Source organism: Lepidochelys kempii, chromosome 1 (genome assembly GCF_965140265.1).
Source record: "Lepidochelys kempii isolate rLepKem1 chromosome 1, rLepKem1.hap2, whole genome shotgun sequence".
In the NCBI taxonomy this organism is placed as follows: domain Eukaryota; kingdom Metazoa; phylum Chordata; order Testudines; family Cheloniidae; genus Lepidochelys; species Lepidochelys kempii.
The window spans coordinates 165,839,508-165,861,334 of record NC_133256.1 but is presented as its reverse complement, the minus strand read 5'-3'; the positions used below and the strand labels follow the sequence as shown (position 1 = coordinate 165,861,334).

General features: G+C 42.2%; 1 protein-coding gene across 7 annotated transcripts in view; it reads right to left on the bottom strand.

The window, feature by feature from the left end:
• The window catches only part of GRIK1 (glutamate ionotropic receptor kainate type subunit 1), a 230,669-nt gene that overhangs the window by 112,619 nt on the left and 96,223 nt on the right, over nucleotides 1-21,827 (bottom strand). For 6 of the 7 annotated variants that reach the window (XM_073362600.1, XM_073362592.1, XM_073362544.1 and 3 more), the window contains exons 2-3: nucleotides 6,891-7,058; nucleotides 3,338-3,595 (exon numbers count right to left, since the gene is read on the bottom strand). In XM_073362600.1, the coding sequence (XP_073218701.1) occupies nucleotides 3,338-3,595; nucleotides 6,891-7,058 (426 nt within the window). The remainder of the gene's footprint in view (nucleotides 1-3,337; nucleotides 3,596-6,890; nucleotides 7,059-21,827) is intronic. The other variant, XM_073362573.1, reaches the window with a different exon arrangement.

The following is a 21,827-nucleotide window of genomic DNA, read 5'->3' as shown; positions in this document are numbered from 1 at the left end:
CGGTGCCCATTTTTCCAGGGGCCTCCCAATTGGCCATGGTCCCAGGCACAGGCCCTGTTGGCCCAGTGGCTAATCTGCCACTGCTGACGATGATATTCAAACATTTCTTGTAAAGATGATTGTGGCATTGTTTCACTGGCTGATGTGCTAACAGGACCTTTTCTGAGAAATGTGGGTTAGAATGGTTCTGTAGGCTACCTGAGGAGATGCAGTTTGGTTAACACGATTCTCAGTAACTGAATCTTTTTCCACATTAGTGAGGGGAATGGCACTGGTTGAAATATGGTTGTTGCTATATCAGCATGGTTTTAGACTTTGCCAACCTGGGCACTAACATCTGCTACCATAGTCTGAATGAGTTGATAATCCATGTCCATTGCAAATCCAGTCTCTTTCAAATATTCAGAAATTCTTAAGGAGCATTCAGGGCAAATTCCTAGTCTTCCGCCACCTTTGGAAACACTTGACCATGTTCCCAGGAAGGCAAAAGTTTCTGCAAATCTCTTCCTTCACTGAACAAAAGGATATATGCTAGTGGTACTGATCTTCTAAAGAAAGAATAGTAAATATGGCAGGCGACCAGCTTGGCTTAACGGAGAAATCCTAGCGGATCTTAAACATAAAAAAGAAGCTTACAAGAAGTGGAAGGTTGGACATATGACCAGGGAAGAGTATAAAAATATTGCTCGGGCATGTAGGAATGAAATCAGGAGGGCCAAATCGCACCTGGAGCTGCAGCTAGCAAGAGATGTCAAGAGTAACAAGAAGGATTTCTTCAGGTATGTTGGCAACAAGAAGAAAGCCAAGGAAAGTGTGGGCCCCTTACTGAATGAGGGAGGCAACCTGGTGACAGAGGATGTGGAAAAAGCTAATGTGCTCAATGCTTTTTTTGCCTCTGTCTTCACTAACAAGGACAGCTTTTTTTGCCTCTGTCTTCACTAACAAGGACAGCTCCCAGACTGCTGCGCTGGGCATCACAACATGGGGAGTAGATGGCCAGCCCTCTGTGGAGAAAGAGGTGGTTAGGGACTACTTAGAAAAGCTGGACGTGCACAAGTCCATGGGGCCAGACGAGTTGCATCAGAGAGTGCTAAAGGAATTGGCGGCTGTGATTGCAGAGCCATTGGCCATTATCTTTGAAAACTCGTGGCGAACGGGGGAAGTCCCAGATGACTGGAAAAAGGCTAATGTAGTGCCCATCTTTAAAAAAGGGAAGAAGGAGGATTCTGGGAACTACAGGCCAGTCAGCCTCACCTCAGTCCCCAGAAAAATCATGGAGCAGGTCCTCAGAGAATCAATCCTGAAGCACTTACATGAGAGGAAAGTGATCAGGAACAGTCAGTATGGATTCACCAAGGGTAGGTCATGCCTGACTAATCTAATCGCCTTCTATGATTACTGGTTCTGTGGATGAAGGGAAAGCAGTGGATGTATTGTTTCTTGACTTTAGCAAAGCTTTTGATATGGTCTCCCACAGTATTCTTGTCAGCAAGTTAAAGAAGTATGGGCTGGATGAATGCACTATAAGGTGGGTAGAAAGTTGGCTAGATTGTCGGGCTCAACGGGTAGTGATCAATGGCTCCATGTCTAGTTGGCAGCCAGTGTCAAGTGGAGTGCCCCAGGGGTCAGTCCTGGGGCTGGTTTTGTTCAATATCTTCATAAATGATCTGGAGGATGGTGTAGATTGCACTCTCAGCAAATTTGTGGATGATACTAAACTGGGAGGAGTGGTAGTTACGCTAGAGGGCAGGGATAGGATACAGAGGGACCTAGACAAATTGGAGGATTGGGCCAGAAGAAATCTGATGAGGTTCAATAAGGATAAATGCAGGGTCCTGCACTTAGGACAGAAGAACCCAATGCACTGCTACAGACTAGGGACCGAATGGCTAGGCAGCAGTTCTGTGGAAAAGGACCTAGGGGTGACAGTGGATGAGAAGCTGGATATGAGTCAGCAGTGGGCCCTTGTTGCCAAGAAGGCCAGTGGCATTTTGGGATGTATAAGTAGGGGCATAGCCAGCAGATCGAGGGACGTGATCGTTCCCCTCTATTCAACATTGGTGAGGCCTCATCTGGAGTACTGTGTCCAGTTTTGGGCCCCACACTACAAGAAGGATGTGGATAAACTGGAGAGAGTCCAGCGAAGGGCAACAAAAATGATTAGGGGTCTTGAACACATGACTTATGAGGAGAGGCTGAGGGAACTGGGATTGTTTAGTCTGCAGAAGAGAAGAAACTCAGGGGGGATTTGATAGCTGCTTTCAACTACCTGAGAGGTGGTTCCAGAGAGGATGGTTCTAGACTATTCTCAGTGGTAGAAGAGGACAGGACAAGGAGTAATGGTCTCAAGTTGCAGTGGGGGAGGTTTAGGTTGGATATTAGGAAAAACTTTTTCACTAGGAGGGTGGTGAAACACTGGAATGCATTACCTAGGGAGGTGGTAGAATCTCCTTCCTTAGAAGTTTTTAAGGTCAGGCTTGACAAAGCCCTGGCTGGGATGATTTAATTGGGGATTGGTCCTGCTTCGAGCAGGGGGTTGGACTAGATGACCTCCTGAGGTCCCTTCGAACCCTGATATTCTATGGTATCCCAGTGTACAGCAATGAAAGTGTCATCCACGTACCACATTATGCACATGGGGAAGGGAACTTCACCACAAGAGGAATACATTCTTCTGAATTTCATTTCCAGGGGAGCAGCATCAGCAGCAACTGCAGAATGCACAGCCTGACTTTCAGATACTCACTCACTTGTTATCCAGGCTGGTGATTTCAGGGCACAATTTCAGGGGACACCGATATCATCCATGTTAAAATGGCTTCAATTTGAGTTACTCAACAGTAATCTTCTACATACAATTACTTCCAGGTCAGCTATGCATCAGTGCAATTCTCAACCTGACATTCATAGATTCCAAGGCCAGAAGGGATCACTGTGATCATCTAGTCTGACCTCCTGTGTAATGCAGGCCACAGAACTTCCCCAAAATAATTCCTAGAGCATACTCACACAAACTATTACTCAGCACAGCCTGTGGAGATTAGCTATTTGATTTTGTATTATTGTTCTCAGTGATGAAAAGCACAATGTCATTTTATAGCAGTGGTCAAACCATATTCTTTCTGTATGCAAAGCACCAGCTGGTACCGCAAGGGTGGTAGCACTTGAATGGGCAGCTCTGAATTCTGATAAAGTGAAAACTTGTAAAAGGGTGTCAAGTGATAAGTTTCTACACTACATCCTAGGAGAATTCTCCCATATGTGCTACATCCTACTACCTTCAGTTTTTATGAAACAAAATATCTTTATATATAATCATGCCCCAACGGTTACGTACCTGTACTGTCTTCATATACTACTGTCACTATTTTCCAGTTGTAATATAATACCAAATCCAAAATTGCCCTACTGATCGCTGCATAGTCTGGGTAGAGGTTGATATAAAATGTATCTTTGTTATCCACTGTAGGGTGCTTCCATCGGGTCTGTATATGCGGAACTTCAAGAGCATTGCAAATAGACTGCACTGCACTGACCGAGGAACTGTGGGAGGGACCAAACAGTGCAGCTACACCAAGCGCAAGCTGGTCACATGCTGTGAAAGAGAGGAAGGGGAGAAAAGAGCTGTAAATGATCTGCAAAGTCAGGTAACGTGCTGCATTTTTAGTTTTGGTTTTGTGGTACATTTTGTGTATTGAAAGGCGTGCTTTTGAGAATGGGTGACCGCGCTGCTCTCCAGTCCCCCAAGGCACCTGCATTAGAGATACTTTACATTGCACAGCTGATGAGCAGTATATCACAGAATCAACTCGCAGCAAATAAAAAATAAGATGACTGTTTCACTTCATTACCTTTCATCAGACTGAGCTGAAATGCCTCACTCAATGTGGTGTTATCCTGGAGAAACCTAGAGCTACACTGAAAACCTATATGTCAAATGAATGTCATATGAATTAAGTTTCATGGCAGAGTGACAATGGAGAGGTTGGCCAACTGCTATCAAAATGAGTTAGTTTGTTAATTTCAAGCCAAAGAGTTATAAAGAAGCAAGGGCATTGTGATTCGTGTTGTATATTTCTTGCTTTTTACTATTAAGGGTCAGGGACGTTATTTCCAATAAAAAGAGAAATGGAGATTCGCTGCACATTGGTATATTCATTTTTAAAATGTCAAGCAAATGTCTTCTAGCGATTAAGTAATTTAAATGCAAAATGATGTAATGCATATTCGATCCAGTCTTGCTCCCACTGGGGTCAATAGCAAAATTCCCATTGCAATTAATAAGAGCAGGCCCAAGCCAGTGATATCATAAGAAAAAAAATAAGATTGTTCTGGAAATCATATCAAAGCAGGATACCTTTACTCCAATCACCATAATGTATGCTATTTCTAGCGATAAACTAAAAAACCCCACACCCATGTTGCTCTACACCTCTCTGTTCCTCTCCTCTTTTCCTCAGGCTAATCATTCTAAAATGCAACAAAATTCACAGCTCTTGTGTATGTGATAGAAATCTAGCTGCAAATATTTCTAATCTTTATGGGTTGGGGTGAAACCATTCCATGTAGCCTGCAGTGATCTGATTCTTGTTTGTTGGAAATGTTGAATAACATAAAATAAACTGCAATTACTTGAAATGCTTAAAATTATCCAAACAAAGACAATGAGCTTGAGCTCTTCTCTGCTAATATTTAGCTCTATGATACTAGTCCAATGTGACAGAAAATCAAGCACTTCTTATTTTCTCAGCTTACAAATGAGCACTGTGTACGCACACCGCATGAAACATGGCTTTCCAAGGTTTAATTTGCAAGCCTTCTTAAAGGATTGTGGGTACTGATGTCTGTTAAAGCTTATTCCTTCACTCTCCCACTTCCCTGGTCCTTCTCGCATGAACAGAGAGCAACAATACCCAAAGTCCGAAGGTGCAAACAATTTGATGTTTATTGGGGTGATCTTCCAGCAAGCTTAAATCCAAGTTCCTTTTTCCTTATTTTCGAATCCCAACTTACTTCCTGTTTTTCCCTAATTTATATAGTAATATTCTTAGGTATACCTTAACCAATCATTCTACTTAAATGTACCTAACCAATCCTAACATATTGTAACATGATTACCTAACCAATTATATCCCACCACCTTAATTAGTTTACACCCAGCAAAATAAATTATACAGCAGACAAACAATCACAGAACCAGACAGAGACCATGCCAGTAAACAATAGCGAAGTGGGAACTATAATGACAAAACAATACAGAAGTGAGGATTTCACAACTACATCTATAAAGACATAAGGGTTTCCCAGCTGTCTATTGATAAGTGAGTTCTTACTAGACAGAAAACTATCAACCTAAATTTCCTTTTATATCTTCTAGGCTCTTCCCTTTCTCTGGAGGTGATATATCTGATCACCTTCCTAACAGCCCCATATTGACTAGTTTGGAATGTGAGGATGTGACCGTGCGCTTCCCAGCATATGACTGCCTCTGCTGCTCAGCCAAAGGCATTAGCCTAAGAACAGGGCCTCAGACTGTCACAGTGAGAGAAGGCCCTTACACAGATTCTTTCTTGTATACCTCCTATTACTAGCTAAACGATAAACATACACCTACATTCTTAAAGTATAGGCCTTTACAGGCAGGCCTGAATATCTATATCCTAACACTCCTAAAATCATAAAGATGCTGTCAATGTTTTATGAGGACAAAAAGTAAATGTTTTTATTTGATGTGGTTTGGAATATGAGTTTAATAGTAGTTCTCAGTAGCCACAAGGTAGGATCTTTTTATGGAATCTGAAATTCTGTCTGTTAAAACCTACCACGACCTATGTAGTATGCATGAGTCCAGAAATGATATTTGAAAGGCAAATTAACAAGAAAAACTACAGAGAACTATCTTATAAGGGAATTTTATAATTTTGTCTGAAGCAGCTCCCCGGTTTTCGTTTTGTTTTTGTTTTTAAGTTGAGTAATAAATTACACTGAGTGCTATGAGGCAAATATATAAATAACAAGGAGCAAGTCATTGTTCCTAACAAGACTCATGATGTGGGTCTGCATATCTAGTTCAGAAATCCTGAACTTGCCTTCTAGCAAACTTATTTTATGCATTTGCTTTTACAGTAACCCACATTATTTTAATGAATGAACTGCAAAGCACATCCTCAAGCCTTGGTGATTTATGGCTCTCTTTTCTAGTCTTGTTTCAATCAACTTTTGTGACCGTGTTTGAATTCAGGGAACGCAACTACTGTCTATGGACTCTTAGCATACTTAAGGATGTCTTTTAGAAATGAATGATTAGGCTGTGTCCAAGGAAACAAGTAACAGTCCCAGATGAGATTTTGACTTTTAGTCTGCACGTTAGATGAGGTGTCAGACACTTGTCATCTTTTCAGGGAAAATAAATGGATGAGAATATATATTTCTTACTTTTTCAAGCCCAATTTTTATAAATGGTTAGACTAGAGCAACCCATCTGCTGTTTCGCAAAGTGTTAACATTTCAGGATAACCTCTTCATTCACCCTGTTCTTAGTACCTTGGAATTAGTTTTGGTGTGAATTCTGTATATCAATGTATCTTAATTATGAGACATGACATCTCACTGTTCTCTTCTAACCTACTTTCATTTTCTTCAGAATTCTATGGTAAATCCATTTTTTTAAAGAGAATTGGGTTGGCCCTGCCATCTTCCATTTGGTGGTGTTAGCTTATCAAAGACTAGATAAGAGTAAAGTGTCTTCCAGCTTTAGCTCTTACCTCCCAATAATGCTATAGACTGAATTTTCCTGCTATACTTTGTCTCTAAATATCTGAGCTACCGCAAAAGCATAACACTGTACAGAACATACAAATTACAGAAGATTAAAATATTAAGATAATTACCTCGTCTTGAAGCTTCGAAACTATCAAAGATGTTAATTCTCTGGATGTCATAGGTTAATGTGGTATTAGGCATCAGTGTTCTGTTTCTGTTAATGTTGGTGACTGCAAACTTGAAAGCTAATTCTTCAACGTTAACAGGTTCATTTTCCACAGTTTCAAATATTCCTCCTGTAGAAGCAAGGAGATAAAGGAGAAGCATTATTCACTTCTTCATTCATCACTATACATGGAAGATAAAAGCACATTATGAGCAATAATAGCCTGAGTATTCAGCATTGTTAAACTAGGATTTTAAGACTAATGGATGTGGGGTCATTCATTTTATCCATGATATTACTGTAGAATAAATCCATATTCTACACACTATCTGTAGAGACATCTGTGAAAGATGCTGCACATGTTCTAGGTAAATATTTTTAAAGTAACATACTTTTGGATAAAAATTTCAAGGCATATAAGTGACATAGAGCCTAAATCATGAATAGTGTGGAAATAGAGAAGTGTTGTTTGCCCTTTCACACAATACAAAACACAGGGGTTACTCAATGAAATTAATAGGCAGCAGTTTTAATGTAAACAAGAGGCAGTACTTTTTTCACACAGTGCACAACTAACCTCTGGAACTCAATGCTCTGGATGTGGTGATGTCCAAAAGTATAAGTGGTTTCCAAAAAGAACTGGATAAGTTCATGGAGGATAGGTCCATCATGGCTATTAGTCAAGATGGTCAAGGACAGTCACATACTTGGGGTGACCCTAAACCTCTGACTGCCAGAAGCTGGAGTGGAAGGTGGGCAGATCACTTCATAATTGCTCTGTTCTGTATGCTCCTCCAGAAACTTTGTTATGGGCCACTGTCAGAACCAGGATACTGGGCAAGGTGGATCATGGTGTGACCAAGTATGGCAGCTCTTATGTCCAATTTTCAAAAGTGATTTTAAGTACTTTGAAAACGTTGCCCTTAGAACTTTACCCATTTCAGGCACAGCCGGGCATTGAGGGCATTAAGCAGAGATGAGCTACCTCAGTTAGACCTCTGGGGGGCATTGTGCCTTGTACAAGCATTATACCACCTGTTGCTCCTGCCGACCAGTGGAAAGGAGCGTGGGGTTATGATTCTACCTCCTCTGGAGAGGCTTGAGCTAGCAGCTGTGCTAACCTCATGGCATTTTGTTAATCAGGGGAGTGCAAGGACTGTAGTAAAGGTCAACCTTGGCACAGGAAGTTTGGGGAAGGCTCCTAACACAACTGTCCCCACTCCAGCCATATAGAGCAAGGTAAAATCTGGGTTGTCTTGTATCGGTTGCTTGGTTAGACCGTGCTATCATAAAGTTGCAAAATGATTTCTTTAATTCCTAGTTTTCAGATGCTTCAAATTTTCCAATAAAAACCCTACTTGGGCTGAAAGTTTCCAAGCTTAATCTCTGCCTGGAAGGTTTTTGGATTTTTTTGGTTAAAATTTGGGCAAACTCCCCCAGGCCCAGAGGACAAATAAACATTTTTCCTGTTTTGAAAGCTTATTGCTGGACTTTCACACAGAAATCCCCAAACAGCTGAACACTGAGACTTAGAATGCAAACGCTGTGGTTTTGTGAAGGAATTATGGCCATGACTATATTAAACCACAAACTTAGAAGTCTGGATACTTAAAATTAATAAGAGTCAGGAAGTATAAAAATCAAGGGCCCAAATTTTAGGCTGCCACCAAAAAGCACCCCGCACAGCTCAGGAGCAGGGACTGCAAAGATTGGATTTGTGCCCTTGCTTCTAGGCTAGCTGTGCACTAAGTCATTTGTGTAAATGGGAGCAGGTGAAAGCTGCTCTAAATTGTGCTCTTTAGGGATCTTGTATAGCTTTATTATGCTTAACTCCAAGGGTCTCAAATAGCAGCGAAGGATCAACAGGAACACCTTGGCCATGCCCTTGATACTGGTATAGCCAAGGTGGATTCTAGGCTACTGGAGGCTTGACTGTGCTGCTGGGCTGATCCGCCCGCAATCAGCAATAGCAGCTTGAGGGTCACGTTGCATCAGCACTACACCACAAAGCAGCTGCACCACCGTGCTGGATCCAGACCAAGGATCTTACAGCAACATGCACGTATGCTGTACATTTTGTGACCTCTTTAATATAAACAGAAATATATTAAGTTACTGGTAACCATTTAGCAAGAAAGGTAGGAAGGGAAGATGCTGCATGTATGCAATGTGAGTTAATGTTGCTATTGGAGCCTTAACTTTAACACTTCATGACTTGAAAAATTTTAACTCTCATATTAACATTGTATTAACACCATGGTGGGGCCACCCACATGAAGCCACTTGGAGGAATGGGGCCTTAATGGGAGCAAAACTGGCCCATTACTCGGGGATCATTTTATCCACTAGTGAAATGAAGCTGCTTCTGGGGTGAAAAATTCCAGCTGTTTGACAGCACACACAAATGCTGCACAACAATGAAGGATAAAGCATGCCACTATCATATTGAAACTGCAGGGAGAAATGTAAGTAGGTAAAATGCAGCTTCTGAAGTTGGACTTTGGTGACAAAACTAGAACTAATGTCCCTGTTCCTACAAAAAGTTCCAAAAGTGCTCAAGAAAAATGACACCTCCAGCAACACAGTGCCCACTAGCACTGTGCTGGAGAATTGGTTCAGCAGTTTCTCAAAGGGGCGAACACTACCTATTGAATAATCACCCACAATACTTCTTGCAGCATGTAGGCAGGTGGTTTTGGGGAAATGTCCCACCCAAATACTGACTCAACCCTTCTTAAACTTGTAAAATCTGATAGGATCATGGCTGCATGCCATTCCACATGGGCAACTATATTAGTTCCTAGGTTCTGTTCTGCTTCTGTTATATTTTCAGAGGCCAGAAAATAAAATCTGTGATCTGCTCCTGATTATACTGCTGACAACTGAAGTTAAGTCTTTCTGGAAACTTGAGGTGGGATTTCCAAGGAAGAGCCTTTTAAAGAGTAACAGGTGTGACTGTTTTGGTTTTTTGTTTGTTTTTTTTGAGGGGAACTGAACATTATAATGGAATGCCTTGGTGGTTCTCACAGGGAAGTTTAGGGGGAAGGAAGGCTAGTATGTATCAGGGTTCTCAGGTCTTTCTGATCTGGTGCTTAGACTTATGATTTGGGGTGACTGGAATATATACTAACCTCTAGAGACTTTTTTTATGCCAATAACACATTCAGGCTTTCTGGGAACACTGATTTGATGAATGTATAACACACAGCCATTTAAAAAAAAAAGCGCTCCTTTAAACAGCAGTCTCCAGGTTCAGTACTTGATTTAGCAAGTATAATTTATTCCTTTTTAGTGCAAGGCACTAGAGAATATTCTGGATTTCTCAGTTAAATATTTTCCCATTTCCCCCTTGTGAAATTTTATATTTTCTATTCATCAGACTATATTCAGCTAATGTACTGCAATCTCTTGCAGTTTTGATGTCACCAATATAGGTTTAGTATAGTCATTAGCTGACAATCAGGAAAGGGAAATACACAGTGGAATTAAGACCTGCTTTGCATTTTAACTCAACAGTAAAAGCACTAGAAGCTATCAAAAGAAAACAAGATGGCAATGTTACCTATTTCGATAGCTACTCCTTTAAATATGTAGTTTATATTACCTCTCTAATCCATATAAAATAGCGTAATTGCTTGAGATGTGATATCTTAAATTATGTACTGCAGGGTTAACTCTGACTGCACAAAATTGTTTCAGGTCCTAGAGTTCTTATTGATAATGAACAACAGCATTGCCAACCAGTTTACCATTCTGTTGGTTAACCACAATTTACCTTCCTTCCTCTCATCAGCTGACTATTTCTCCTCTTCCAACATATACAAACATTGACTAAACCTACTCCCAAACAGAGATAATTCTGTGCTAAAGCAAGTCAGGGTCTGTCTATATAGTATGCCATCCTCTTTTTCTTGCCGTTTGGTTTCTTTAAACTATTATGATCTTAGCAAAACATCTCTCTCTTGCTTGCTAAATATTTTATGCTTCTATAACTTTAGTTTCCTGAAATAGTTTAAATGGTTTGATCTCTCTGATTTTGGGTGCTTCACACACCACATGCACATTTGTAAATGCATGCATCTTCCCACTCCGATGCAGAAGAACCCAAGAGCGATCCACTGGAACATTTACATCATCATTATTCTGGCCCAATCATTTGCAATCTACGTACCTATTTAAAAGGCCCTAATCCTCAATGAGATTCATGTGGGCAGATCCCTATGCCTGCACACAGCCCTCTTGATTTCCATGCAGGAGCAGGGCATCTACTGATACTACTCTCATGACTACATTGAGGTCCATATGGGGAAAACGAGAAATATTTAAGTTAATCTGTATTTAGGACAACACTTTTTCAGATGTTATCGGTCACCTTCTAAATACACTCAGAAAAATTGAAAAGAGAAATTAAGATTAATAGTTAATATATTTCGCAGTAGTCATTTATACTTAAAGCAGAATTTTACATCGAACTTTTTTGGTCTCCAAATAAGAAGTGTCCACAAAAGCTGCAAGCTGATCGATTGTTTGTTTGTTTTTTTTTTAAGGGGAAAAAATGCACACCCTAAAAATGTTACTGAAAAGGACAGAATCCTCATTAGAATATCATTGCAAAGCAGTCTCAATGGGAATTGTATATGCATTGTTGTACTCTAAAAATGTACTCTGAAAGTATTTCTAAAAGCCTGCTGGCTATAGCTTAAATACTGCTGTATTTTAGAGGGATATGCTAAAGTGCCCCTCTAGTCCATATTCTAGATATGTCTTGTCTACACTAACGGTGTTAAAGTATTTTTGAAAATGGCTTATACCATATACATACCAGTGCATTTATTGGTGTGTGAGGTACTCTGGGTATGCCTGCAAGCATTTGTTTTGGATATGCAATCGATATGTACATGTATCTGTACATGCATCTTCAGTTCAACTAAACACCCTGCTTCATAATCAGATGTGCAGCCACCAAATGCTGGATGCTTTTTCATTGGAAACTGGCCTGAGACCACTAAATAGATTATTTTCAGAGGCCAACAAGCAGCTATCTGATTGTTCATAGTTGTTTAGAACAAGATGCCACCACCCTTCTTCATGCTGAATAATGTCTGTATTTGAATATATTCCTGTTAATCATACAAATAAAAGGGATTATTCGCAGAGTAAGGTGCTGCTCAGTGTGAGTAAGAGTGGTAGAATCTACTCTTGTGCGAACAACTTCGGATCCCTACCGACCTGGGTTTGGTTCTAGCCAGTGACCTAAATGTGAAAAGGGTTATATCAGACCATAAATCCTTCATCAGGCATCTTTAAAAATGATAGTGAATAAAATTTATCCTATTGTATTTTTAATATTTCTGAAGAAATTTAACAAATTAATCCACTAAATTCACCTTCCTATATTTAGTAAATACCTCACTATCATGTATGTTTGTAGGGTGACCAGATGTCCAGATTTTTTTTATAGTCCAGTCAGTCCTGATAGACAGTCCTGATTTTTTGGGCCTTTTTCTTATATAAGCTCCTATTACCCCTCCCCCACCCCCTGTCCCAATTTTTCACATTTGCTATCTGATCACCCTAGTTTGTTGTGAGCTCCAAACTAGAAGAGAAACAGAAGTTTAAGTGATAAACTGGTTCTTTATCATACTTATCAGATGTTGCAATTAAATACAAGTGAAGATTGTACAACATTTTAAAAATGAATTAACCAGAGGGCTCTACAAGAAAAAAAGTGATACACTAGATATAAACAATGCTCCTGAAATGACGCAGTTGAACACCAACCATGGAGGAGACTTTCGGAAGGGGCTGATGTTTGTTTCAAGTTCTTTGGAAGATCTCCCATTGTCCCCCATCCTTTGACCTAGATCTAAGACACCTTTTCTGTTACTCTAATCCTCAGCCGCACCAGGGGATGAACTATTGTAACCTAGAGCAGCGTAAGGGCTGCTCTAAAGTCCATGGATTAGAACAGTACCCTGGGAGCTATTTCATGAGCCACTGAACACTGGAACACACTGTAATCGTGCTCTTTCCTTTCATGCCCCCGTCATGCTTGGTATGGAGGGACACAGGTGATGTAGAAACAGATGTAGCAGCCTTATGTCACCTGGTCCCTTTATATCTGGGGAATCCCAGCTGCACTGAGATGACAGCTGTCCCTCTGCTTTGCACTGCTGGATCAGTGTGAAATGGATGGGTGCAGGATCTGGTCCCACATCTTTTGTGTGCACGCGTGTACACACACACACACAATTTGTGGATGGATGTGGGAAACCATCTCCTTTCACCATTTTCACTGAGAGACTATGGGCAAAGGGCTAAAGAAAGACATTTAGGGTATGTCTACAATAAGAAATTATTTTGAAGTTCTATTTGAATTTTCAGAAGCTATTTTATATATTTGGTCTTGTGTCCACACTAAAGCACATGAATTCGGCGGATTGCGGCCACAGTACCAAGGCTAGCATCGAATGTGAGAGCGGTGCATTGTGGGTAGCTATCCCACAGTCCCCACTGCCCATAGGAATTCTGGGTTAAGCTCCCAGTGTATGATGGGGCAAAAACATTCTTGCGGGTGTTTCTGGGTGTGTATCGTCAGAAAGCTATGGCAGACAATCGTTTCGTGACTTTTTGGCGTGCAGATGCCATACTGCTTTCAGCAGATGGTGCACCGCTGCTCTCCTGCTACTATGAATCCACCTCTCCAACTCAACTTTGCTCAGCCATCGTGAACTGAGCAGCACAGCTTCCACCGCCAACTCTGCTCTCCCGCTATTGCCACGCTTCCAAGCTTCTCCATGTAGTCTGTCCTGGGCTCCCACCTCCATGAAAGCCACAGAAGACAACAATTTTCAGCCTTTGTTCAGCTACCGTGAAACAAACAGCACAGCTTCTGCTGCCTTCTTCTACATTTTGCGCCCTTTTTCCAGGATTACCCATGCAGGCACCATAGCCATGGAGCCCGATCAGATCTCCACTGCAGTTTTGACCATTGTAAATACCTCATGCGTTATCAGCAATACGTGCAGTACCTGCAAAACCGGGCAAGGAAGGGACGACAGTGCGATTACTGTACTGATGACATGGACACAGACGGCATGGCATGTGGCGATTGGGAGATCATGGTGCTGTTGGGCCAGGTTCAGGCCGTGGAACACCGATTCTGGGCCCAGGAAACAAGCACAGACTGGTGGGACAGCATAGTGTTGCAGGTATGGGATGATTCCCAGTGGCTGAGAAACTTCCGTATGCGTAGGGCCACTTTCATGGAACTTTGACTTGCTGTCCCCTGCGCTGAAGTGCAAAGATGCCAAAATGAGAGCAGCCCTCACAGTTGAGAAGTGAGTGGCCATAGCCTTGTGGAAGCTAGCAACGCCCAACAGCTACCAGTCAGTCGGGAATCAGTTTGGAGTGGGGACATCTACTGCGGGGGCTGCTGTGCTGCAAGTAGCCAATGCAATCATTGACCAGCTGGTATCAAGCGTAGGGTAGTGATTTTTGGAAATGTGCAGACCATTGTGGATGGCTTTAATGCACTGGGCTTCCCTAACTGCGGTGGGGCTATAGATGGAACACATATCCCTATCTTGGCCCCTGAACACCAGGGCAGCCAGTACGTAAACTGCAAGGGGTACTTTTCCATGGTGCTGCAAGCACTGGTGGATCACAAGGGACGTTTCACTGACATCAACGTGGGATGGCCAGGAAAGGTGCATGATGCTTGCATCTTCAGGAACTCTGGTCTGTTTGAACAGCTGCAGGAAGGAACTTACTTCCCAGACCAGAAAATTACTGTTGGGGATGTTGAAATGCCTATAGTTATCCTTGGGGACCCAGCCTATCCCTTAATGCCATGAAGCCGTACACAGGCACCCTGGACAGTAGTAAGGAGCAATTCAACTAATAGACTGAGCAAGTGCAGAATGGTGGTAGAATGTGCGTTTGGATGTTTGAAAGCGCGCTGGTGCAGTTTACTGACTCGGTTAGATCTCAGCACAACGACTATTCCAATTGTAATTGCTGCTTGTTGTGTGCTCCACAATATCTGTGAGAGTAAGGGGGCAGCCAGTTTCGCATAGCCAGACAACAGGGCAATTAGAGTGCAGCAGGGCGCACTCCACATCAGAGAAGCTTTGAAAGCCAACTTCATGACTGGCCAGGGTACGGTGTGAGAGTTGTTTGTTTCTCTTAAAGTTACCCGCCGTGTGTATGTGAAAGGAAATAAAGTCACAATTGTTTAAAAACTGTTCTTTATTATTTGTTGCACAAAACATTGAGAGAAATCCAGAAGCTAGATGGGGGTAGGGGGGTATTGGATTAGAGGGGTGGAGGAGGAAAGGACAAGTCCAGAAACCAAATCAAAATTTAGGATATGCCAGATTTCTGCTGCTTGTGCAATCCTCTGGGGTTGACTGTGTGGGTCCCCATAGCCTCCCCACCCCCCATGCGTTCTTGGGTGTCTGGGTGAGGAGGCTATGGAAATTGGGGAGGAGGGAGGACAGTTATTCAGAGGCTGCAGTGGCAGTCTGTGGTCTTGTTGCCTTTCCCGCATTAGATCCACCATACAGCAGAGCAAGTCAGTTTGCTCCCCCATGAGCTTGACATAGCATCCTGCCCGCTCTCATCATGTGCACCCCTCTCTTTGTATTCATGTAATGCTTTAGGCGACTCAACAATTGTTTGCCTCCACGCATTCAGCTGGGCCCTAGCAGTAGGGGAGAACTGCATGAGCTTGGCAAACATGTCATCCCGAGTTCATTTTTTCCGCCTTCTAATCTGGACCAGCCTCTGGGATGGAGTAGATGGGGGCCGCATTGAAACATTTGCACCTGCTGCAGGAGGAGAAAAAGGGAGGGTTGTGTTTTAAAAGATAAATTTTAGAGAATAAAGGGGACACTGTTTCTCAGTGAAACAGGCAATTCATAGTACATAGCACATGTTCTTTCTGTACAAGGTCTCATTTTGCCTCTTATACTGAAGTGCCTGCCACTTTGGTGTGAGTACGTGATCACATGTGGCCAGGCAACAGAATTCAGCTTGCAGGCAGCCTGTGGACTCTCTGGGATGATAGTTACACACACCCACAGCAGGGTTACAGTGAGACTGTGAGCAGGGATGAGCCCTTTAAACTAAATGTGAACAGCCCAGCGCAGCTAGGTTTCCCCCCACTGCGTGGCTCCCATCAAGCTCTCACTCACCAGAAGTGCCTTCTCCAGAGTCATCATCCAGGAGCATGCTTTGGGAGTAGGGGGAGGCTATTGGCTCTAGTGTTAAGAATAGTTCCTGGCTAGGGGAGAAAACAGATTCCCCACTTGCCGCCTGTGCACTGTCGTCGTCCTCTTCGTCCTCCAAAAACTCATCCTCCTCGCTCTGTGCTACTCCCCCTTGTAGGTGTCCACGGACAGTGGTGGGGTAGTGGTGTCATCACCCCCCCCCCCCATAATTGCATGCAGCTCACGGTAGAAGCGGCATGTATGGGGCTGTAACCCAGAGCGCCCGTTCACCTCCCTAGCTTTTTGGTACGCTTGCCTGAGCTCCTTGATTTTTGTACGACACTATTCTGTGTCCTTGGAGTAGCCTTTTTCTGACTTGGCCCTGGAGACTTTAGTGTACGTATTTGTGTTCCTTTATTTGGAACGTAGTTCTGCCATAACAGATTCGTCTCCCCAACATGCAATGAGATCCAGTACCTCCAGTTCGGACCATGCTGGAGCTCGGTCTGTGAATCCGGGACTGCGTGGTCACCTGTGATGGTGGACTGTGCTGATGGTCACCTGTGCTGTTGGTGACCAAACAGGAAATTCAAAAGTTCCCGGGCTTTTACTGCCTACCTGGCTAGTGCATCGGCGTTCAGAGTGTTGTCCAGAGTGGTCACAAGGGAGCATTCCAGGATAGCTCCTGGAGGCCAATATTGTCGAATTGTGTCCACAGTACCTGTAACCCGGAACTGCCATCGCGATTTTTAGCACTACTCCACTTGCCGAGGTGGAGTACAGAAATCTGAGTAAAGAGCCCTTTAAATCAAAAAAACTGGTTTGGTCGTGTGGATGGAACCAGTTTTATTTCAAGGTAACTCGGCTAATTCTGAAATAACTGAGTACTGTAGACGAGGCCTTAGAGTCAGGTGTATTAAAATATTCCTCAGCAGTGAATAAAAGGGAAATGGTGGCTAATTGGCAAGGGTAGTTCTGACAGTGACGAGAGCACTAGCCAGATGAGTGACTGATGTTCAAAGAGGAGGAGGAAGGGAATCCAAGTTGAACTGACTAATATGACAAGGCATCAACCTCCTGCATCCTTTGAAAGAAAAAATCGACAGGAAGTAAAATGTCAAAACCATAAAAGCACACTTCAGTGGGCACTCCTAAAAATGTTACAAAAGTCTTTCTAACCAGATAAATCTGTCATCACTTAAAGATGCTGTCAAGGACTAAGACTCAGAAGTCATTACTAGATCACGTCTTTTCCCCCACCTATTCTTAAAATGCTTCACTCCAAGGTGCTCAAGAGTGCTAATGGGACAGAGCTTTTGACTCCTTTGACCTGATATAAATTCAACCCTAATCAGTAGCAGCAAAAGTTGTTGCTCTTTTATGAAAGGTATTATTGTCTGCCCAGTTCCCAGGAAGAGTTCTCAATGTCACACAAACATCATCATATGTAGCAGTCTTAGCACTATGGCCAAGATTGAATAGGCATGATGGAAACTGATCCTCAAAGGTGTCTGTGCATGTTGGAGCCAAAGCATCTGGGCAGGGCAGAGGGGCAAGTTTGGACTTCTACTGCCTGAGATTCTACCCTGTCCTGTGGCTCAACGGGGGATGTCAGTTTTCAGTGGTATCAATCTGACATTTTTCAAGCCATAAATTAACTTACAAAGTTTTTTTCAAAGCTATACCCCTTCCCCACTTGCAGAGAGATTTCTGTGGACTTTCCTTCCTAATCTTATATCCAGCTAGCAAATGTAAGGGACAACCTGACTAGTCACTGAAACCCTCTTAAACCATCTCTTACTCTCTATTATAGCCCCCTAGAAAGCAAGCCAAACTGAAGCAGTCACCCAGTAATCTAACCTGCAAATCACAGGTGTTAAAATGCATCTGCTTCATGAAGACAAATCTATACCACGCTCTGACTCTTCAAAACAGGACTGACGCACGAACGCATCTGTTTTTGTTTTGCTTTTTATAGTCCGTGCCCCTTTGTGAGTACCCTGCAGGAAAGCCAGCCTGAAAGCACAGTGTTTATTGCACAGTACACAGACAAAATAAATAGTAACTGGGATGGTTTTCAGCACCAAGCTCTGCTCTAGCATGCTACTGCATTCATTGGCTTCAGTGCATGTACTCCAGATTTTGCAACAAAACCTATTGGATGCTTCCCAACTACAACTCACTCCAATTAACCAAAGAGTACTACAACATATACATGACTGCCCTTTCTCTTTTGTGATCAGTTGCAGGTCTCCTTGCGGCACTAGTCTTTCCAGAAAATGTCCAGCAAGGATTGGGTTATAATAGGGTCCACTGAATTTCTCTCCAATATTTTTAATAGATTTTCTCTAGTAAACTCTGCTCTCTCCTACTATGTCAACAGTACTTACAGGATGCATGCCAGCAAAAGGGAAGTCTTTTAGCATTACTGTGGAACTAAAGGAAAACAATATTGCCAACTATAAGTGTTTAAAAAATCATAAGTCAGGACCACAAAACCCATGAGATTGGCTTAAATCTTGATGATTTAAAAATAACACAGGAGTTCTTTTTAATTGCCTTCTGGTTTGTGAACCCATATAGTGTATTCATGTGACATTTTCAAGCTTTTCTCCACAACCATGAGGCCTAGCAACTTAGCTTTCATTTAAAAGAAATAATGAGATTCTCATATTCACATGACTCCAGGAGCCAGGGCTATAAAAGAACACTAGAGGCTGTGGGACTTGGAACAGTGGGAAGAATTTAAGTGACAATCCAAATACATTTGTGTTTTTTAAACCCTCTGCATTTTCAAAAGTTTCATACTCAGTCTGGGATTCACATATTAAAACCCCTGTATTTGAAAATGCTCACCAAGCTGTACTTAAAACCCCTAAAAATGAAAAACCAGGGCATAAGCAGAATGGTAGACAAGAAGTACAGCTGTAATGAAGTGTCCCAATACTCACAAATTCTCCTTTTTCAGCTTAATATTCTTCATGTAGGCTGACATTTTCAAAAGCACTTAGGAGAACATGTTCCAATGAGAATCACTCCTACATCACTTAGGCCCCAAAGGGTATGGCTACTCTGCAATAAAACACCTATGGCTGACCTGTGTCCTCTGACTCCAGCTGAGGGGCTATAAAAGTGTAGTTTATTTGCTTGGGCTTGGGCTCCAGTCTGAGCCAGGACATCTACAGTGCAGTTTCATAGCCCGAATCAGCTGAGACCAGTCGCACATGGTTTTACTGCAGTGTAGACATACCTGATGTCACTTAGGGCCAGACTTTTAAAGGCGTGTATAAAATGCAAATAGGTGTCCAGTGGGGTTTTTGAAAGTTCTGAGGCACGTATTGCCCATTGAATTAAATAGGAATTTGGTGTCTAGGCTCTCTTGAGCATCCCATCTATAGGTGCTAATGGTCTGATTTTTTCAGTCAATGATAATTTGTGGGTGCTCAGCACCACTGAACATGTTGCCACAAGTTTCTATGGTCATTGAGATACAGGTGTTTAAAGCATAATAATTGCAGGGATATGGCAATGTCTATTGGAAGAGCTGGCAGCAGATAACAGGAGCTGTTGCTGTAATAGAGGTAATGCAGGAATCTAACTGAGCCAGGTTAGCCATCATTCTATCTTCTGCTTTCCAGACATAATGCATGGCAGAAGTCCCTGACGATGACAACCTCCACTGGGGGAACAGGCAATCACAGTGCACAACAGCTGCAGCCTCATTTAAAGATGTGTGGGGCAGAGAATATGTCTGGGACTGGGACAGTGCCAAAAAGGTCCTTGCTGGGCAGACAGGACAAGCAGACACTCCACTAAGTCGATTTCTTTCCAGACAACTTCCCACTTGTGTAGTTACCACAGAATCCTGTTTGGGAATGAAAGCTGCAGTCTCTGTTGGGGATGTCTACTCTGCTATCGGGAGATGTGATTGCAGAATGTGTAGATACACCTGTCAAGGCTCCTTCCCCCCTCTGAACTCTAGGGTACAGATGTGGGGACCTGCATGAAAAACCCCTTAAGCTTATTTTTACCAGCTTAGGTTAAAACTTCCCCAAGGTACAAACTATTTTACCTTTTGTCCCTGGACTTTTTTGCTGCCACCATCAAGCGTCTAACAGATATAACAGGGAAAAAGCCCGCTTGGAAACGTCTTATGCCCCCAAGGCCTACACCCCCTTTCCTGAGGAAGGCTTGATAAAAATCCTCACCAATTTGCATAGGTGAACACAGACCCAAACCCTTGGATCTTAAGAACAATGAAAAAGCAATCAGGTTCTTAGAAGAAGAATTTTAATTAAAGAAAAGTAAAAGAATCACCTCTGTAAAATCAGGATGATAAATACCTTACAGGGTAATCAGATTCAAAACATAGAGAATCTCTATAGGCTAAACCTTAAGTTACAAAAAGACACAAAAACAGGAATATACATTCCATTCAGCACAACTTATTTTATGAGCCATTTAAACAAAACAGAATCTAACGCATATCTAACTAGATTGCTTACTGACTTTTTACAGGAGTTCTGACCTGAATTCCTGCTCTGGTCCCGACAAAAAACACAGAGAGAGAACCCTTTGTTTCCCCCTGCTCCAGCTTTGTCTCCTCATTGGTCATTTTGGTCAGGTGCCAGCGAGGTTGTCTTAGCTTCTTAACCCTTTACAGGTGAAAGGGTTTTTCTTCTGGCCAGGACGGATTTAAAGGTGTTTACCCTTCCTTTTATATTTATGACAACACCCAAGCTAGCTTTGATGGAGCTAGCTTGCTAAAAATAGCAGTGTGATCACAGTGGCTATCTCAGTCAAAACTGGCTGGGGATGCCTATATGTGCAGTCTGACTGCAGCATAGACATACCCTTACTGGAAAACCCATAAAGGGCAGAAATGTTTCCCATGCCTGTCCTTCATAGGAAAAAGATTTTCTGAAGCACTGATATTTTAATGGGAAAAAATCAAGTGAGATTTATTATTTGAACAGACAATTTAATTGTACCTGTGTTTTTAATGTTTTGGTACGTTGCCTTACATATGATTACTCTAGAAATTGGCTCACATTTCACTTAGACATGACCTGAAGAAACTCTACAGTATATAAAGAACTGGCTCATAATAAGAGCCATTAACTGCTCTACACCTGTAATAACCATAGTTGCACTTACAAAGCCAAATTCAGACTTGGTATAAGTGGGTGTGTCTCCGTTGGTTTCAATGATTAATGATTTTTAGTACCCTGTGCTTTTTATGACCACTTGTGGATGTGCATTTAGGCCTTGATCCTGCACCATTGAGGGCTGTGGGAACTTCGCTGTTAACCTCACTGGCCACAGGATCAGACCCATAGTGCTTTGGCATCCTGAATTCAGACTTTGATTTGTTTGTAGTCAACTCTCATAGGGACTCAACCTTCATTTTTTTCATGCAACCTATTTAGTGTTTGTTTATACAGTATTGGAACACTGGTTGAAACTGCATTTCAAATTCAGACCTAGTGGAAATAGGTGTGTCTCATTTGACTTCACTGGAGTTGTACTCACTTAAACCAGGTCTGAATATATCCCCTAGTGAACAATCACTGTTTAAAGGTCCAGTTGAAGTATGCAAAAGAGGAAAAGGATCTTGGTACAAAAGTGATAAAACACTACACCATCCAAAATATTCTGTTTGTAAATCAAGTCCAGGATTTTTATAG